This window comes from Dendrobates tinctorius, unplaced genomic scaffold, assembly GCF_039654945.1.
Source record: "Dendrobates tinctorius isolate UK_male_01 unplaced genomic scaffold, ASM3965494v1 ptg000062l, whole genome shotgun sequence".
Taxonomy (NCBI): domain Eukaryota; kingdom Metazoa; phylum Chordata; class Amphibia; order Anura; family Dendrobatidae; genus Dendrobates; species Dendrobates tinctorius.
Window position 1 is genome coordinate 22,240,297 of NW_027361730.1, and position 17,000 is coordinate 22,257,296.

At 47.8% G+C, this 17,000-nt stretch overlaps 1 protein-coding gene across 2 annotated transcripts in view; it reads left to right on the forward strand.

Annotated features, from left to right (window-relative positions):
• The window catches only part of ACSBG1 (acyl-CoA synthetase bubblegum family member 1), a 123,630-nt gene that overhangs the window by 15,640 nt on the left and 90,990 nt on the right, over positions 1 to 17,000 (forward strand). For both annotated transcript variants that reach the window (XM_073579370.1, XM_073579371.1), the window contains exons 2-3: positions 11,597 to 11,689; positions 13,026 to 13,246. In XM_073579370.1, the coding sequence (XP_073435471.1) occupies positions 11,614 to 11,689; positions 13,026 to 13,246 (297 nt within the window). In that variant the 5' untranslated portion in view covers positions 11,597 to 11,613. The remainder of the gene's footprint in view (positions 1 to 11,596; positions 11,690 to 13,025; positions 13,247 to 17,000) is intronic.

Sequence of the window (17,000 nt, forward strand, 5' to 3'; positions counted from 1 at the left end):
ACTACACACAACACATAGAAAACAATGTTCTGCAGACCACACACAGCAAACAAATGCCTACATCCAAAGACATAACATTTTTTGTTTTCTTCTCTAGTCTTCCCAATCTGGTGCTCGGCCAAGAGGTCCTCGCAGTGCCTCCCAGGGTCGTCGGCGACAGCAACGCGGCGGTCACCAGCGTGTAAGTATAAATATTTTTGCTTTGTTTTTTTGCACTTTTTATTTCATTTCTTTTGTGGAGGCTAATTATGTTATTTTTGTCTTTTTCTTTAACAGCCTTCACAGCGTGCTCCCGACTCTGACAGTGAGGATGGAGGACTCGATGTGGACCACCTCATCGATCTCGTCAGAGAAAGGGAGCCGCTCTGGAATATGGCTGACCGCCGCCACGCTGACCTTATCGTTACCCGACGACTCTGGGAGGAAATCTGTTCGCTCCTTGTGGGCCGCTGGGAGGACCTCGATGTTCGGGCCCAGATTAAAGAGCGTAAGTATATACAGTACCGGTTGCTTGATGTAAACCAGTGTTTCCCGGACTCCAGTCCTCGTGGTCCCCACGGACCATGTGTTCAGGATTTCTATTTACTATGGAAATCCTGAAAACATGACCCCTGGGGACCATGAGGACTGGAGCTTGTGAAACACTGATGTTGTATACTAACCACTCCTTTCTCGTTTCAGGGAACAGAATTGTGAATCGGTGGCGGTCTGTGAGGGATCGTTTCAAGAAGGAGTTCAATAAAGAGATGCGGGCCCCGAGTGGATCTGGAGCACGCAGGAGCAAGTACAAGTACGCACAAGCCCTGTCGTTCCTCCGGGAAACAATGGTCACTAGAAGGTAAATATTACACACCACATGTGAAAAAAAATGTTAGATGTAACTTTTTTTTTTCAGCCAGGGCCATACCATGTCAGTATTTTAATTGTTTTTTTTTCTCTTTATTCCACAGCACGGTGAGCAGCACTCGGGAGCCTGCACGATTGGACCCTTCTGAGGCGATCCCTGAGGAGACTGGCACAGAGGGACACTTCGACCGCCCAGGTACATGTGCACCTTCCCAGCCTTCCCACACATTCGACCCATCTGTCCCATCCACCAGCACAGGAGCATCGTGGCCGCCTACATTACATGAAGCTGCTGGTGAGGAGATCGCTTTCCCTTTACCCCACCCTTCTGCCCCTGCCACCTCTAGTACACCTGCGGGTACTGGGCGACAGCGGCAGAGGGGTCAGGAAAAGAGTTATGCGCAAGAGTTCTTGCATCTGAATGCATCTTTCCAGAACTGTCTAAAAGTCTTGTCAGAGCAAATCTCCGCAGGCTTTCAGCAGATCAACTCCAGCATTCTGGAGGTGAAGACACTTCTGCAAACCATGCATTCAGAAGCAAGATCTTCGCCAAACCACACCTTTTTCAGGTCTGTTGTGGAGCGCATGGCAACACTATCTCCTACCCAGCAGATGCATGTAATGCATTCGTGCCACGGTGCTCTACAGCAGGTTACCTCCCAACCTCCACCTCCCACCACTGTAGTTCCTCCACCTGCACCCCCTCCAGCCACTTTCCATCCTCCCCCTCCTATTACATCTGCACCCCCTCCAGCCACTTTCCATCCTCCCCCTACTATTACATCTGCACCCCCTCCAGCCACTTTCCATCCTCCCCCTCCTATTACATACCAGCAACCTCACCAGTACCAGCAACCTCCCCAGTACCAGACATCTCCCCACTTCCAGCAACCTGCCCCGTACCAAACTCCTTCCCCGTACCAAACTCCTTCCCCGTACCAAACTCCTTCCCCATACAACTTTCCATCAACATCATCTGCTCCTACAGTCCCTGCCCAACCCTCCACTCCACCGCCCACCACCTCTTCTGCCTCCCACATGTCCACCCATTCTGTAGCTTTTTCCACACCTTCACCTCTAACTGTTCCTTCCCCACCACGATCCCAGTCCTCTCTCCACACACCCAGTGTCGAAGTGTCCCGCAGCCCCTCCAGCAGTATTTCCACCCCACACTACACAGATTTGTAAAGTGTGTTTTTTAATAAAAATGCCCATTGGGTTTAAAACCTTTATTAAAAAAGTTTTTTGCACTTTAAAAACATTTTACAAAAAAAAAAAAATTTTAAATAAAAGTTAAATTATCGTTTCACAATGGCTGTCTGTCATTTCTTTCTGCGGCGAACTATGTTTAAAAAAAAGGTTAAATACAGGGTATTTCAAAGGTAAAAAGGTATTCAAAACCAGGTATATAACTGTGGGTAAATTTTAGCTTTTTGCCACAGTTGTGTTCCTGGTTGTGTTTGAAGCAAAGTATTTCACCTAAAAAGTTGTGTTTATTGTTGGTGATTTCCTAACAATGTACACAACTTTTGTTAAAAGGTGAAATACTTTGCATAAAACACAACCAGGTACACACCTGTGGCCTAAAGCTAAAAATAGTAAGACCATGACAAGATAGCCAACTTTGGTTGGCAAAGGTATATACTGTTGGTCCAGAAGGTACACAAGTTTGGTTAGGGCACAAATCTTTCACACTCTGTCATCCTGCCAGTGTACTCTGCCTTGAGGTGACATAAAGTATAGTGCAAAATTGTCCCTCATTACTGAAACCGTCACAGAACTTCTAGTGGTAATATTTCCAATGACAACATCCATCTTCGCCAGTAACTTGCTCTTCTCTCCAACCTGCACTTTCTTCTCTACAACCTGTCAAAGAAGGGCTGTAGGAACATGCTATATATAGTTTTCCAGTAGCCAATCCCGTTCGGAAGGCCACAAGGGTCAATTTTAAAAACCGGATCCGGCGTAATCCGTCGAAAAACGGAGAGAAAAACGGATGAACCGGATGAGACGGATCCGGTTTTGTCTGTCAAGAACAAGACGGATCCGGCAGAAAACCGGATCCGGCACATCAGGTTTTACAAAACATTTGCCGGATCCGGCATTCCGGCACGACGCCGGATCGCGCCTGACGCCGAAAACCTGATGTGTGAAAGTAGCCTTACTTTTCATTCCTGGCATTTAACCCATGTTGTCTTTTAAACATATCTACCTGTATACAGCTTCTCATGACTTTCCTCCTTCATACATTTCTGCAAGAACTCTGCTCTGATCTCAACCTATTAGATCTGATTTCTGCCAGCCGGTTTTGGATTGCATCCTGGTGTCTATTTCTAAGTTCCACAACAGCTGTTAATAATTCCTGGTGGAGCAAGTTGGGCTTTAATGGCCACAAAGTCCAATTCCTTCATAATGGGAAGCTATCATCAGAAAATGACCAATTGTTTAATCAGGTTGTTGTGTTTTTATATTTGCCAATGTTTTAATTTTTTTAAAACATATCACAATCAATATTAAAAGTAAAAATAAAAATCTTGCAATTTTCCCTCTGGCCGCAGCTGCATCATTTAGACTCTAATGTCCTATTATTTCAGGAAAAATCACATGTACTTTAGTTTCAATGGTCAGACTCTTTTTGTATTGAGAAATCTAATGGGCTGATGCAAAAGTCATTGTGAAGGGAAGAGGAGCAGGGTCAGCTGTGGCATCACCTTCTGTGACTAGTGCATCATGTGTTATCAGCTGTGTATAGAGGTGTCACTTATCATTGTAAACTCGGACGAGTCTCGCATGTTAATACCTGGCACTAGAGTTGAGTGACTTTAGTCGGATCGGGTTTCATGAAACAAAGCTCGTTTCAGATGAAACTGGTCCGATTAGGGCAAAAAAAGTCGGAGTTTCGTCTGAAACCCGACCCCAATGCAAGTCAATGGGAAATAAAAGTCGGCATTGAGCAGATGACATTCATCCACTCAATGCCGACTTTTATTTCCCATTGACTTGCATTGGGGTCGGGTTTCGGACGAAACTCCAACTTTTTTTGCCCTAGTCGGACTAGTTTCATCTGAAACGAATTTTGTTTCATGAAACCCGATCTGACTAAAGTCGCTCAACTATACCCGGCACTGCTGCTGGCACTCAGGAGTGGAGCGTGCAGCTGCATAGAAATATATGCAGCCGCACGCTCCTGTCAGAGTGCCGGCGGCACTGTCGGGTATTAATATGCGAGACTCGTCCGAGTTTCTCGCATGAGTGATCCCTGCCTAGTGATAAGGATCCTTGTTGTAAATTCTTCATAAAAAGTCAGGAAGGATGAGTCTGAAAAAGATCCAGTGGCCAAGGTAAATACTGCAAGATTACTAGTTTAGTTTTGTTTGTTTTTATTTTTAATAAAGATCTGCTCCTGGGTTCAGTCCAAAAGCAAATACATTGCAATCCAGTTTGTCTATGAAGCGAGGTACAGGGCATGTTTGCTATGGGATAGAACTGAGTTCTCTTTGCCCTGCAGCCCCTCTTCACAACAGAAATCTGGGTGGAGTGTGTTGTTATGAATGAGTCACCGAAGGAGGAAAAAACAAAAATTCAAGCTAAGTCCAGAAAACCGGAGAGGTTGGTAGCTATCAGATTGCGGACCCCAGATCCTATTCACCACAACTAACAGTAGCTGTGGGGGGTTCCTACGGTGCCCTAGACCCCTCATTCACAGCAGGAGAACTAAATAAGCCTAAAGAAAGAAAGGGGAAATCTAAACTGCCCCAGAGCAGACCCCAAAGCAATAGACAGCCCCCAACATGTGTTGTCGGTGAAAAGCAGATGAAAACACAAAAACAGACAGAAAGACAGGTTGAGCAAACGATGGGGCCCAACTAACTAAATAGGAAAGGACAGAAAAGATGCTGGCTGCAATCCGCAAAAAACCCTACCAAAAATATCCCAACCGTCTCATAGGGAAAAAGGCCCTGAAGTCGCTAGACTTCAAAATCACTATATCAGCACTCAGGTATATTCTGAAAATAGAGCAAAGAGATAAACTGATCAGAGACAAAAATGGAGCTCAGCCCGTCCCAACAAAGGCAGGCTGAACACAAAACACGAAGCTAACAGACAAAATCTCATGGAAATATAAGAGAGCAAAAACTTAGCTTTCAGTAGACAGGACTAACTGGTTGCAAGAGCTCAGAGCAGAAAGGATCACCAGCACCCCTGTAGGGCGTCGGCTGCCTTAAATCCACTCAGTGATTCCGGGTGTCCAATCAGGCTCCACCTGTTCAGATGACAGGTTCTTCTCAACCCAATCAATTTCACTACCTCTCTTCACCAGCAGAGGGAGTTCATCAGACATCAACGGTGAAGGGGAAAATGAACTCACAACAGTGTGTGGTGTAGTGGAGTATGTTCCTTACTCACTTTTGCTTCAGGAGCCCCTCGTTACCTCCCCGTCCATAGGACCAGCTCCAGCTACAAACAGAACAGAAGACCTTGGGTCTGGGTTAACAGGTCCAACTTTACTGTGCAATTCATTTACACATGGCTGAAGTGTACAGATTAAGGCCGGTTTCACCTGTCCCGAGATGTCTGTGTGTGTACTACGTGTGGCAGACGTGTGGCAGCTGTGTGCTGCCCTGGTGCCACATCAGTACCATACAGACGGCCACCGGGGAAGAAGCGCTACAGTAAGCTCTGTTTCCCGTGGACGATGCTGAAGACGGCTCTCATTCTCTCCTGCTCTGCCAGCGAGCAGAGTAGAATGATGAGCATTACATTAAAGTCCGAATGACAGCAGGTGGGGGCTGTGGAATACCCGATCATCCGCACCTACTGTCACTGTTATTAGCGGCAGCAGGTGTCAGGGTGTAAGAAGATGAGTCGAGGCGGAGTCAGCAGTGTGCGATGCCCTTTAAGGCCGGAATTATCGGGGCTGTCACCACTGTTGGCGGGGGAGGATTCCTCTGAAAGGGAGAGATCTTTCTGTCAGACAGCAGGGGGCGCGGGGTATATAAGGAGACTTAAGAGCGGGAATGGGTCAGACTTGGCAGGAAGGCGACAGGAGACGGTTGACTCCCTTTCCGCTGCTCAAGCTGACAACTCCACTTTTCCCATACCTCAGTATGCTGACCTTAAGACTTCTCATGACGCTATTGAGTTACCGTCTGTTCCTGCACTGATGGATACCCCAGTTTTACCTGAGACACCGGACAAACTGCTTATAGACTACTCCGTACACGTGCTCGCGACCCATACCCGGCGCCATTTCTGAGGAATCCACATAAAGGACTGTTTCCACGTTGCGGCGCACCCAAGTCAAGCAGAACTGAATCCATCAGCACTGTCAGGTGGCAGTGCTACTTGTATCTCCATAGCAGAGCCAGAGACTTTGTAAATCAGTTGAGATGCAGCCGGGAGATTTTCCAGCCTTTCCCCTGCCAGAACTGCAACCGATAAGTTGTCCTGTTTTATATATATTCTTTTTCTGATTGTCTTTTCCTCCCTGCGTGGAGTACTACTTGTTATTGCCTGTTCAGAAAAATCCTTGATAACCCCTTCTCTGTCTCCGGTTACTCACTGCATCCCCGCGAACTGTTTATTCCTTACAATATTGATGGCGGTAAGAGTCCCGAAAGCCCCCACCTGCTGTCGTTCAGACGTTAATATAACGTTCATCATTCTCCTATGCTCGCTGGCAGAGCAAGGGAGAAAGATGAGAGCCGGCTTTAGCACCTTCCGCCAGGGAAGAGCACTTACTGCAGCGCTTCTTCCTTGGTGCCGACGAAAGACAAACAGAGGACATCAATGTGTGTTCTCCGTGTGCCCGTTGTCATGATCTGAAGTGATCTGACAGTTTTAAATTACACTGGGTGAACTTTTTTTACTTTGGAAAGTTCCAAGGTGTCTTGACTGTCCCCGGTGGTGGTTAGTGGTATTGCACTTTAGGTTTTTGTGCACTTAATTATGGATCAGGTGTGACACCCTATAAAGGTGTGCTAGGGGTGTGCAATCACTGCCTGTGATATTGTGAGATTGTTTTCTCTCTGAGTGGGAGAGCCTGGAGGAAGGATGGAGCTGGTGAGGAGTCCTGCGCAGCTTAGCCAGGGGGGACGTGTGTCAGCTATGGTGTCTGGACGAAGGGCTGGCATGGCGTGGTGGGGTCGCAGTGATGGTGTCAGCAGGAAGTGTCTGCATGGACTGGTGGAATGGCAACTATGGAGAGTGGCACTCACCATGTGGGACTTGGCTGCTGAACTGGACTCAAGCATGCTTGTCTTTGTGTCAGAAGCTGAACTCATCCTTGGGACTCTGTTACTAAGCAGCTGCAACTGGTGGTGGACTCTGCTCCAAGGCTGCACTAAGGTGAAGGATCCTGTTATGGTGATGGATCCAGGTGGAGGAGAAGACGCACGCAGGTAGTGGGCTCTGTTGCTAGGAGCGCACGCAACAGAGCAAAGCTAAGTTGTGTTTCCCCTGTATTGTCTCTTTCCCTCATGTGTGTTATTAGTGCAGTGGTGGGATTAGTTTCTGCACCGACCTATTCCCTAGTGAGGGTTTAGGGTCAGGGCGAGCTAGGGCGTTGAGGTACGCGTGCGGCGCCCGGTGCAAAACCGGCATAGGGAACGTAAGGAGTGCAGGGACACTGGCTCAGGGGAGCTTAGGAGGTCTCCACGTCCCCCATTCCCTATCGCAGGGCCCACCATTGTAATTGTTTCCCAGGTCCCCCTTATTATTTAAATTCGCCTTACTGGAGGCGGGGTTTCCAGATTTTATGTATAACGTGTAATTCCCAAATTCGCCAGGTGGAGGCGGTGTATCCACCGGCACGTTTTATTATTTAAATGCGCCCCACTGGAGGCGGTGTATCCAGGGTCACGTGTGTCACATGGGTTCGCCTTGCGGAAACATCTGCGTCCAGACACACGTGATCATGACATTATCACAGGCCCTACAGTTTTTTTTTCTGGTGAGCCTTGGCCATGTGGAGACCTATGGTATTTGCTGCCGGGCCTCACTGAGGTGTGGGGAGCGGCAAGGTGTGTTAGTGCCGCTGCAGCAGCAGTTATCAGGGTCTGGGGCCTCTGCTCAGCTAACCAGAAAATCAAAAAAAAATGGCGGCTGCGGTCTGGCAAAAAGCCCCCTAGAGTCGCTGCTGGGGAGCGGGACTTGCTCGTGCACGGGGAGGTACCCAGGCGGGTGGGAGGAATGGTGCCCCACGGAGCCGCCTGGTATTCCCCGAGGTGAAGGCGTACATCCCTGTGGTGAGCAGACTGGTGTGATAGTCCGCGGGGTTTATGCCAAATCTTCCATACCATCGAAGAAGCCGCCCCTCCTGGTCGTATGGAGGCGACCAGCGAGTGTATATATTTTCCTCCATATTCCTGCGGCTCTGGTACTAAAGCCCCCTAGAGTCGCTGCTGGGGAGCGGGACTGGTTCATGCATGCGGGCGCACCCAGGCAGGTGGGAGGAATGGTGCCCCACGGAGCTGCCTGGTATTCCCCGAGGTGAAGGGGTACGCCCCTGTGGTGAGCTGACTGGTGTGATAGTCCGCAGGGTTTACGCCAAATCTTCTATACCACCGAAGAAGCCGCCCTCCTGGTCGCTTGGAGGAAGGCGACCAGTGAGTGTATATTTCATCCATATTCCTGTCCTCTTCTCCTCCTGGTGTGAGCAGCAGGTGTCCTGCGGGGGAGTAGGGACAAATCTCAACCCTCGCCATTAACCAACCCTGGGAGGCGTAGACCTCATGGTAAAGAGGGTTGGAGGGTGGTGTCCCGTGGTGAATAGCGGGGGTGTGAGTGTGGTGACTCAGGGGGACGCCTCTGTTAGAGTCCAGAATGAGTTCACCAAATTTATGACAAACGAATGTGTGCATTAAACGTTCAGGTCCGGACCTGTGTGTGAACGAGCATGTATGTGTGCCACCAAAAAACATCCTGTGGAAGTGTGTTGTGGAGCCTGATCAGCTCATAACAAACAAACATACACATACATAAACTCGTTCCCCAGGTCGGCGCTTTGGAGATGAGTGGTGCCTCCAAAATGAACTTTTTTTTCCAATACCAGCGGTGCGTTTGTCATAAACCTGAAGTGTCAGGTAATGGTGGGGTGAACTCAGGGTCTGGGCGTCCCCGCTGTAGGTGTTTCCCTAATGAGGGGTGGTCTTGAGGGTCCAGAGGCCCCTCATTAAGGAGGGGGTACTGTCATGATCTGAAGTGATCTGACAGTTTTAAATTGCACTGGGTGAACTTTTTTTACTTTGGAAAGTTCCAAGGTGTCTTGACTGTCCCCGGTGGTGGTTAGTGGTATTGCACTTTAGGTTTTTGTGCACTTAATTATGGATCAGGTGTGACACCCTATAAAGGTGTGCTAGGGGTGTGCAATCACTGCCTGTGATATTGTGAGATTGTTTTCTCTCTGAGTGGGAGAGCCTGGAGGAAGGATGGAGCTGGTGAGGAGTCCTGCGCAACTTAGCCAGGGGGGACGTGTGTCAGCTATGGTGTCTGGACGAAGGGCTGGCATGGCGTGGTGGGGTCGCAGTGATGGTGTCAGCAGGAAGTGTCTGCATGGACTGGTGGAGTGGCGACTATGGAGAGTGGCACTCACCATGTGGGACTTGGCTGCTGAACTGGACTCAAGCATGCTTGTCTTCGTGTCAGAAGCTGAACTCATCCTTGGGACTCTGTTACTAAGCAGCTGCAACTGGTGGTGGACTCTGCTCCAAGGCTGCACTAAGGTGAAGGATCCTGTTATGGTGATGGATCCAGGTGGAGGAGAAGACGCACGCAGGTGGTGGGCTCTGTTGCCACGAGCGCACGCAACAGAGCAAAGCTAAGTGGTGTTTCCCCTGTATTGTCTCTTTCCCTCATGTGTGTTATTAGTGCAGTGGTGGGATTAGTTTCTGCACCGACCTATTCCCTAGTGAGGGTTTAGGGTCAGGGCGAGCTAGGGCGTTGAGGTACGCGTGCGGCGCCTGGTGCAAAACCGGCATAGGGAACGTAAGGAGTGCAGGGACACTGGCTCAGGGGAGCTTAGGAGGTCTCCACGTCCCCCATTCCCTATCGCAGGGCCCACCATTGTAATTGTTTCCCAGGTCCCCCTTATTATTTAAATTCGCCTTACTGGAGGCGGGGTTTCCAGATTTTATGTATAACGTGTAATTCCCAAATTCGCCAGGTGGAGGCGGCGTATCCACCGGCACGTTTTATTATTTAAATGCGCCCCACTGGAGGCGGTGTATCCAGGGTCACGTGTGTCACATGGGTTCTCCTTGCGGAAACATCTGCGTCCAGACACACGTGATCATGACACCCGTATGCAGAACATTTTGCCGTCCATGTTGACAGCAAAAAACAGACATGTCAGCGTGTTTTGCCCTTGGGCACACTGTCCGTGGAAACACACTGACATGTGCACAGACCCATTCATTTGAATGGTTCTACGTGAGTACGTGTCTCCGGTATGTGTGAAAACTGTCACCACACGTACCGGAGACACGGATGTGTGAAAGAGGCCTAAGATAAAGTCTCTTTTTAGTGATGTTCCTTTGGTTTTGTGCTCCATCAGTCATGGTCCCCGTCCTGTCCTGAGACACAACATCTTCTTCCCACTCCATGACCCAGGTGACCTCTTCCTCACCAGGGAGACAGAGACATGACTCTCTATACCCTCTCCGGATCTTAGGCCCAAGACTGTCCTGGTGTCCAGACATGGCTGCAGATGTGCCCTCATTCTCCTGACTGACTGCATTCTTGTACTGACTGAACTGTGTTCTCTGCTGCACCTTCTCTGCACTAGAACCTGTTAACTCTGCTATGTTTACCCTTGACGAAGTCCTGGACTCTGACTAACTGACTGCAACCTGCAAAACATTTTCTATAAAACTTGGTCTAACCCCTCCCAATCCCATCTCAATTAACTATGTTATCCCTAGTGTAGTGCAAACTGTATCCTTATCTACTGTATGTTTCCCCTAATGGACAGTCCTCCCGCATTCCCAGGGATGGACATAGGCTTAGAATCTGCCTCCAGAGCTTATTTTAATGGAAGGAGGAGCTACCAGTGTAAGACATGTAATGACTGGTAGTCTGCTCTGCCAATCTACGTCTCATACTGGTAACTCCAACTTTCATTTAAAATAAGATCTATGGGCTGGACAGAGATCTCGCCATGAATCTGCCTCCTGAACTTAACATATTATCACAAATGTGGATTTATCTGGATGAAGACATTAAACTAACTAACTATTAGTATCATTCTTCTACTATTCTTCTATTTTTCTATTAGAGCTTTTAGAGCTTTTAAAATGTGGTTTCTAGTGCAATCAAATGATCACCCTTGGTCCTGCTCCTGGCACCCCCAGCAAACAGTTTGTTTTTCCAAGGGTCAGCAGTGTTGGCCTTCCCCTTCAGTGGAAATGTAATTGTATAAGGCAGCCAGCAAATAATGGCAGTCCATTCAGTACAAGGACTGCTTAGGCCATCAGTACAGGTAATCTTCAGTTTGGATTATTGAGATAAGATCCAAGTACTAGATCCACGCTAAATAATATGCATATGGCCAAGTAGGACAAATGAACAGGGGATGTGTCAGGGAGACAATCCCTATAAGTATCTCTCTTCTCCAACTAAAATGTATAAATGTATAAAACTTATCATATTTGTTGTTGCGATAAATCAATGCAATAATATATGTAATGTATTTTAAAGTAATTCATTTCATTTCCTCCATTTCTTGTAATTATTTCCCTTTTATAATCTACAGGTTAGATCCAAAGGGCCATGGACTCACCCGTTGCTGAAGCATTCCTGGAAGTTTCCAGCGCAACTTCTCTTAAAGGAGAAGAGAGTAATAGCGGTAATAGTAATAATTAGAGTATGCCAAAATATTACCTGTTGTCTGTATCTAATTACAGTTTTTCAATAAAATCGCATAGGCAAATTAATGTCTAATTGATTTTAGATGGCAGAGTCAAATATCTCGGACACTTGGAATCTGTAAGGCAACGCTTACTCAGTGTCTTGTGTGAAATTATCTCCACTGCTCTTTGGTCCTCTCAGCCAGTAAATGTGTGAGAAGGATATTGGATCAAGTAGATGTCCCCGCCTCCTGTCGAATTCAGCAGGAAGAGGAAGTCCGAGTTTGACAGCAGCATTTAATGGGTTAATAGCCGCAGATGGATTGCGATTCCACCCGCGGCTGTTCAGGGCACATGTCAGCTGTTCAAAACAGCTGATATATCCCAGAAAAGATGTGGGCTCACCGCCAGAGCCCACATCATTTATTAACCATTTTGTGTGACATAACTCTCTGGTTTGAAAGTATAATAATTAAAAGTTTGAACATTGCAGAATGTTCACCAAATTTCTGATATTTTCACAAATAAAGGCAAGTCACATTGAACAAATTTTACCATTACCATGAAGTACAATATGTCACGAAAAACTGTCTCTGAATCAGTGGGATCCATTAAAGCATTCCAGAGTTATTACAACATAAAGTGACACTGGTCAGATTTAATACATTTGACCTGGTGATTAAGGTTAAAATTGTCTCTGTCACTAAGGGGTCAAATCCTCCTTACGGTTCCAGAGGTATAAAACTTTTTATTTAGTGCTAATTTTTATGGTCTTCAGCAAAAGGGAGTGGCTCACAGGACTCTGAGGCGTGTCTGTAGATGCATGCCATTAATACCATGTGCGCTTTCCCCCTTGGTAAAAAAAACCTTAAAAATTAGCACTAAATAAAAAGTCCCATATTTCTGGAACCATATGGGCATTTTAGAAAAGCAAAAGAATATTCTCGGGGGAGCAGTAAAGGTCACAAATATCCATATGATAGGTGATAACTTACTGATTGCTAGGAGTCCGATAGCTGAGTATCCCAACGATCCTGAGAAGAGGGGCTCTGCATCTCGTTGTGCATCGAGCAGAAGTGTGCATGCTCAGCCTCCACTCCATTCATCATATATGGGACTGCCAAGCGTTGCGCTCTATTTCCACTAGTCGAATTCACAATGAATAGAGGCCATATATGGGCACCTATGCAATATTCAGGATAGGATAACTTGATTTTTTGAGGAATAACATTTTAATGCTTTGTTTCCACTTTGTGTTATTTTGCGTATATGCAGATCATTTTAACCATACTTTTTACCATATTATTTAATTATACTATGTTTCATTATGTGCAGAAGAGAAATTATGGACCACAGTAGCCGATGGGTCAGTTAAACTTCGAATTGACTCCTCCTGTCCTCAGACACCTGTAACTGTGCATGAAATGTTTTTGGACTGCGTGGATAAATATGGCTCTCTAAATGCACTTTCAAGTAAGAAGAATGGCCTGTGGGAACATATTACGTTCAAAGAATATTATCAGCTATGTCGTCAATCTGCCAAGGCATTTCTAAAGGTGAGATTATTACAAGTGCTGTTTTTCTTTTAATATCAGAAAAAGGGTACCTTTGGAATATGATGCCTCTCCTGCCGCATACGGCTGCTATGTATTGTCTTGTACAAAAATGGGATCCGTTTGTATCAATTGGACATAAAAAAAGAGCCTGTGTCCTTTTTGTCCAGCTGCTTTCTGTTTTAAAGTTAATTTGGATACAATATAAAAGTACCTTTTTATTAAAGGAGTTGTCTGGCCATACGGTATTGCTGACCTATCTTCATGATAGGTCATCAACAGCAGATTAGTTGGGGTCTGATAGCCAATGTCCCCACTGATCAGCTGTTTTTTTTATTTGGTACTGGCCAGATGTAAACACTTTCATCGTAGCTTCTAAACACTGCTCTGATCAAAGTTATTGTCATGGTCTGACAGTTTTAAATTGGACAAAGTGAATTTTTTTTACTTTGTCAAGTGCAATGTGTGACGTGATTGCCCCCGGTGGCCATTGGAATTATCACACGTGGTGTTTTTCATTCATAGTTGCCCGGTGGTGGGGAGTGGTATCGCACCTTAGTGGTAGGTTTAATTGTAATTATAAATCAGGTGTGGGGCTCTATAAATGAGTCTCAGGGTATTCAATCATGGTTGGTGATAGTTGTTCATTTGCAACCAACCTTGGTGGTGGAAGGAGCTGGAGAGATTGCTCAGCTCAATCTGAGTTCTGATGTGGAAGGAGTCACCGAAGGGAGTTCTTTGCAGCGCTTACTGAACTTGGTGGCAGCTATTCAGGAGGAAGGCTGCAGTCAGTTGCTGGACTCTGTGCTGGAGCATTTGCACAGAGAGAGCTAAGTTTTCTATTTCCCCTGTTTGTGACTTTCCTTATGTGTGATCTAGTGCAGTGGTGGGATTAGTTTCCGCACCAGCCAATGCCCTAGCGAGGGACTAGGTTCAGGGCGAGTCAGGGCATAAGGTTCGCGTGCGGCAACAGGTGCGGAGCCTGTTTAGGGAACGTAAGGAGTGCAGGGACGCTTCCTCAGGGGAGCTTAGGAGGTCTCCACTTCCCTATTTCCTATTACAGGGCCCACCACTGTAATTGTTCCTGTGTTTCCCCTTATTATTTAAATTCGCCAGCTGGAGGCGGGGTATCCAGTTTTACGTGTACTTTTTAAATTCGCCAGCTGGAGGCGGTGTATCCGGCTGCACGTTCCGGTATTATTTAAATTCGCCCCACTTTAGGCGCTGTATCCAGGGTCACGTGTGTCATAAATTCGCCCTGCTGGAGGCGCTGTGTCCAGTCACACGTTGATCATTACATTATCACCAACCGTAAAAAAAAATTTCTGCTGAGCCATGGACCTAATGCAAACCTTTACCCAGGTACTGCAGACCTTTACTGAAGAGATCAGGGGGCTGCGCGGTGAGATGGTGCAGCAACTGCAGCTGTTGGTGGGCTTTGGAGGTTTGATTCAGGCACAGGCTCAGCCAGAACCCAAGATATCTCTCCCAGACCGGTTTTCTGGAGGGAGAGATCAATTCTTGGTATTTCAGCAAGCCTGTAAATTATATTTCAGACTGCGCCCTCGTTCTTCAGGGAGCGAAGAGCAACGGGTGGGGATCATTATGTCCCTTTTGAAGGGGGATCCCCAGTCCTGGGCCTTCTCCCTGCCGGACGATTCACCATCTTTAGAGTCCGTGGACGAGTTTTTTTCGGCTTTGGCGCTTGTGTATGGGGATCCTGATGGCGTCTCTCTGGCGGAATCCCGACTCCGTAGGTGTAAACAGGGAGCCCGGGTTGCTGAGGAGTACTGCTCCGAGTTTAGGAGATGGGCCACTAACACTCAGTGGAATGACCCTGCACTTAGGAGTCAATTTGCGCAGGGTCTGTCTCCAAAATTGCAGGACACTCTGGTGCAGTACGCCGCCCCCAGGTCGCTGGAGGCCGCCATGTCCCTCGCCATCCGGGTGGATAGACGCCTTAGGGAAAGACATACACAAAATGTGCCCCCTGTAGTCCTCTCCGGGGGGAGGACCCCCCGGTGCGGTTGGTGGAACCCAGGCAGCCCGGTGTTGTTGGTACAAATAGGGGGTTGCCTGGGGTTCACCGTGGTGGGGGGGTATGCTTTTCCTGTGGGAAGCCGGGCCATTTCATGGGAGCCTGCCCAGGGCGTGCCAAGTCTCCGGACGAACCGATGCAAGTAGGAGGTGTTAGGTTGTGTTTAGGCCTGCCTACGGTTCAGGGAGTGGTGTCGGTATGTTTTTTCTGTGGGCAGACTGGTCATTTCCTTAAGGCGTGCCCATTACGTGCCAAAATATCTGTGTCATCTCAGAAGCCGCAGACCCCTGGTCGTTTGGAAGAAGGCAACCATGGAGTGTACATTTCCTCCATTTTGCCCTCCCAAGGTATTATGTCAGCAGAAGTGTTTGCTGGCGGGGTACCGGAGGTGGTACCGGTGCTTGTGGACAGTGGAGCAGGGGTTAGTCTGGTGGATGCTCGTTTTGTCCAGACTCATGGCCTGAAGTGTAGGTCGCTGGCCCAACCTATAAGCGACCAGGCCATTAACTCTGTTCCACTGAGCCAGGGGAGCCTTACCCAAGTCGTAGAAAACATCCATCTGCGTATAGGACATCATGAGGAGTCCTTGTCATGCTACGTCTTGGAGGGAATGCCAGTACCTATCGTTTTAGGCTTCCCCTGGCTGAAAAAACACAACCCGGGGATAGATTGGCGAGCAAGGGAAGTAGTCAGCTGGGGGCAGTTGTGTGAGGGCTGCTGCCTTGGGACTACTGTCTCTGCCGTCTCTCTTCAGGGGACCCCTTCCTCTCCAGGGAGAGCAGGGATGGTGCGGCGGGAGAGTAGGGGCAAGTTTCAGCCCTCGCCGCTAGCTAACCCTGTGAGAGGCAGACATCGTGGTGGAAAGGGTTGGAGTGTGGTGTACCCTATGGTGTAGTTCGGGGGTGTGAGTGTGGTGACACAGGGGGACGCCTCTGTTATCAGGTCCAGAATGAGTTCACCAATTTTATGACATAACGAATGTGTGCAATAAATGTTCAGGTCCGGACCTGTGTGTGAACGAGCGTGTATGGGTGGCACCAAAAAACATCTTGTGGAAGTGTGTTGTGGAGCCTGATCAGCTCATAACAAACATGCACATACATAAACTCGTTCCCCAGGTTGGCGCTATGGAGATGAGTGATTCCTCCAAAATAAACTTTATTGCCAATACCAGCTGTGTGTTTGTCATAAATTTGAATTCAGGTGATGGTGGGGTGAACTCAGGGTCTGGCCGTCCCCGCTGTAGGGGTTTCCCTAATGAGGGGTGGTCTTGAGGGTCCAGAGGCCCCTCATTAAGGAGGGGGTACTGTCATAGTCTGACAGTTTTAAATTGGGCAAAGTGAATTTTTTTTTACTTTGTCAAGTGCAATGTGTGACGTGATTGCCCCCGGTGGCCATTGGAATTATCACACGTGGTGTTTTTCATTCATAGTTGCCCGGTGGTGGGGAGTGGTATCGCACCTTAGTGGTAGGTTTAATTGTAATTATAAATCAGGTGTGGGGCTCTATAAATGAGTCTCAGGGTATTCAATCATGGTTGGTGATAGTTGTTCATTTGCAACCAACCTTGGTGGTGGAAGGAGCTGGAGAGATTGCTCAGCTCAATCTGAGTTCTGATGTGGAAGGAGTCACCGAAGGGAGTTCTTTGCAGCGCTTACTGAACTTGGTGGCAGCTATTCAGGAGGAAGGCTGCAGTCGGTTGCTGGACTCTGTGCTGGA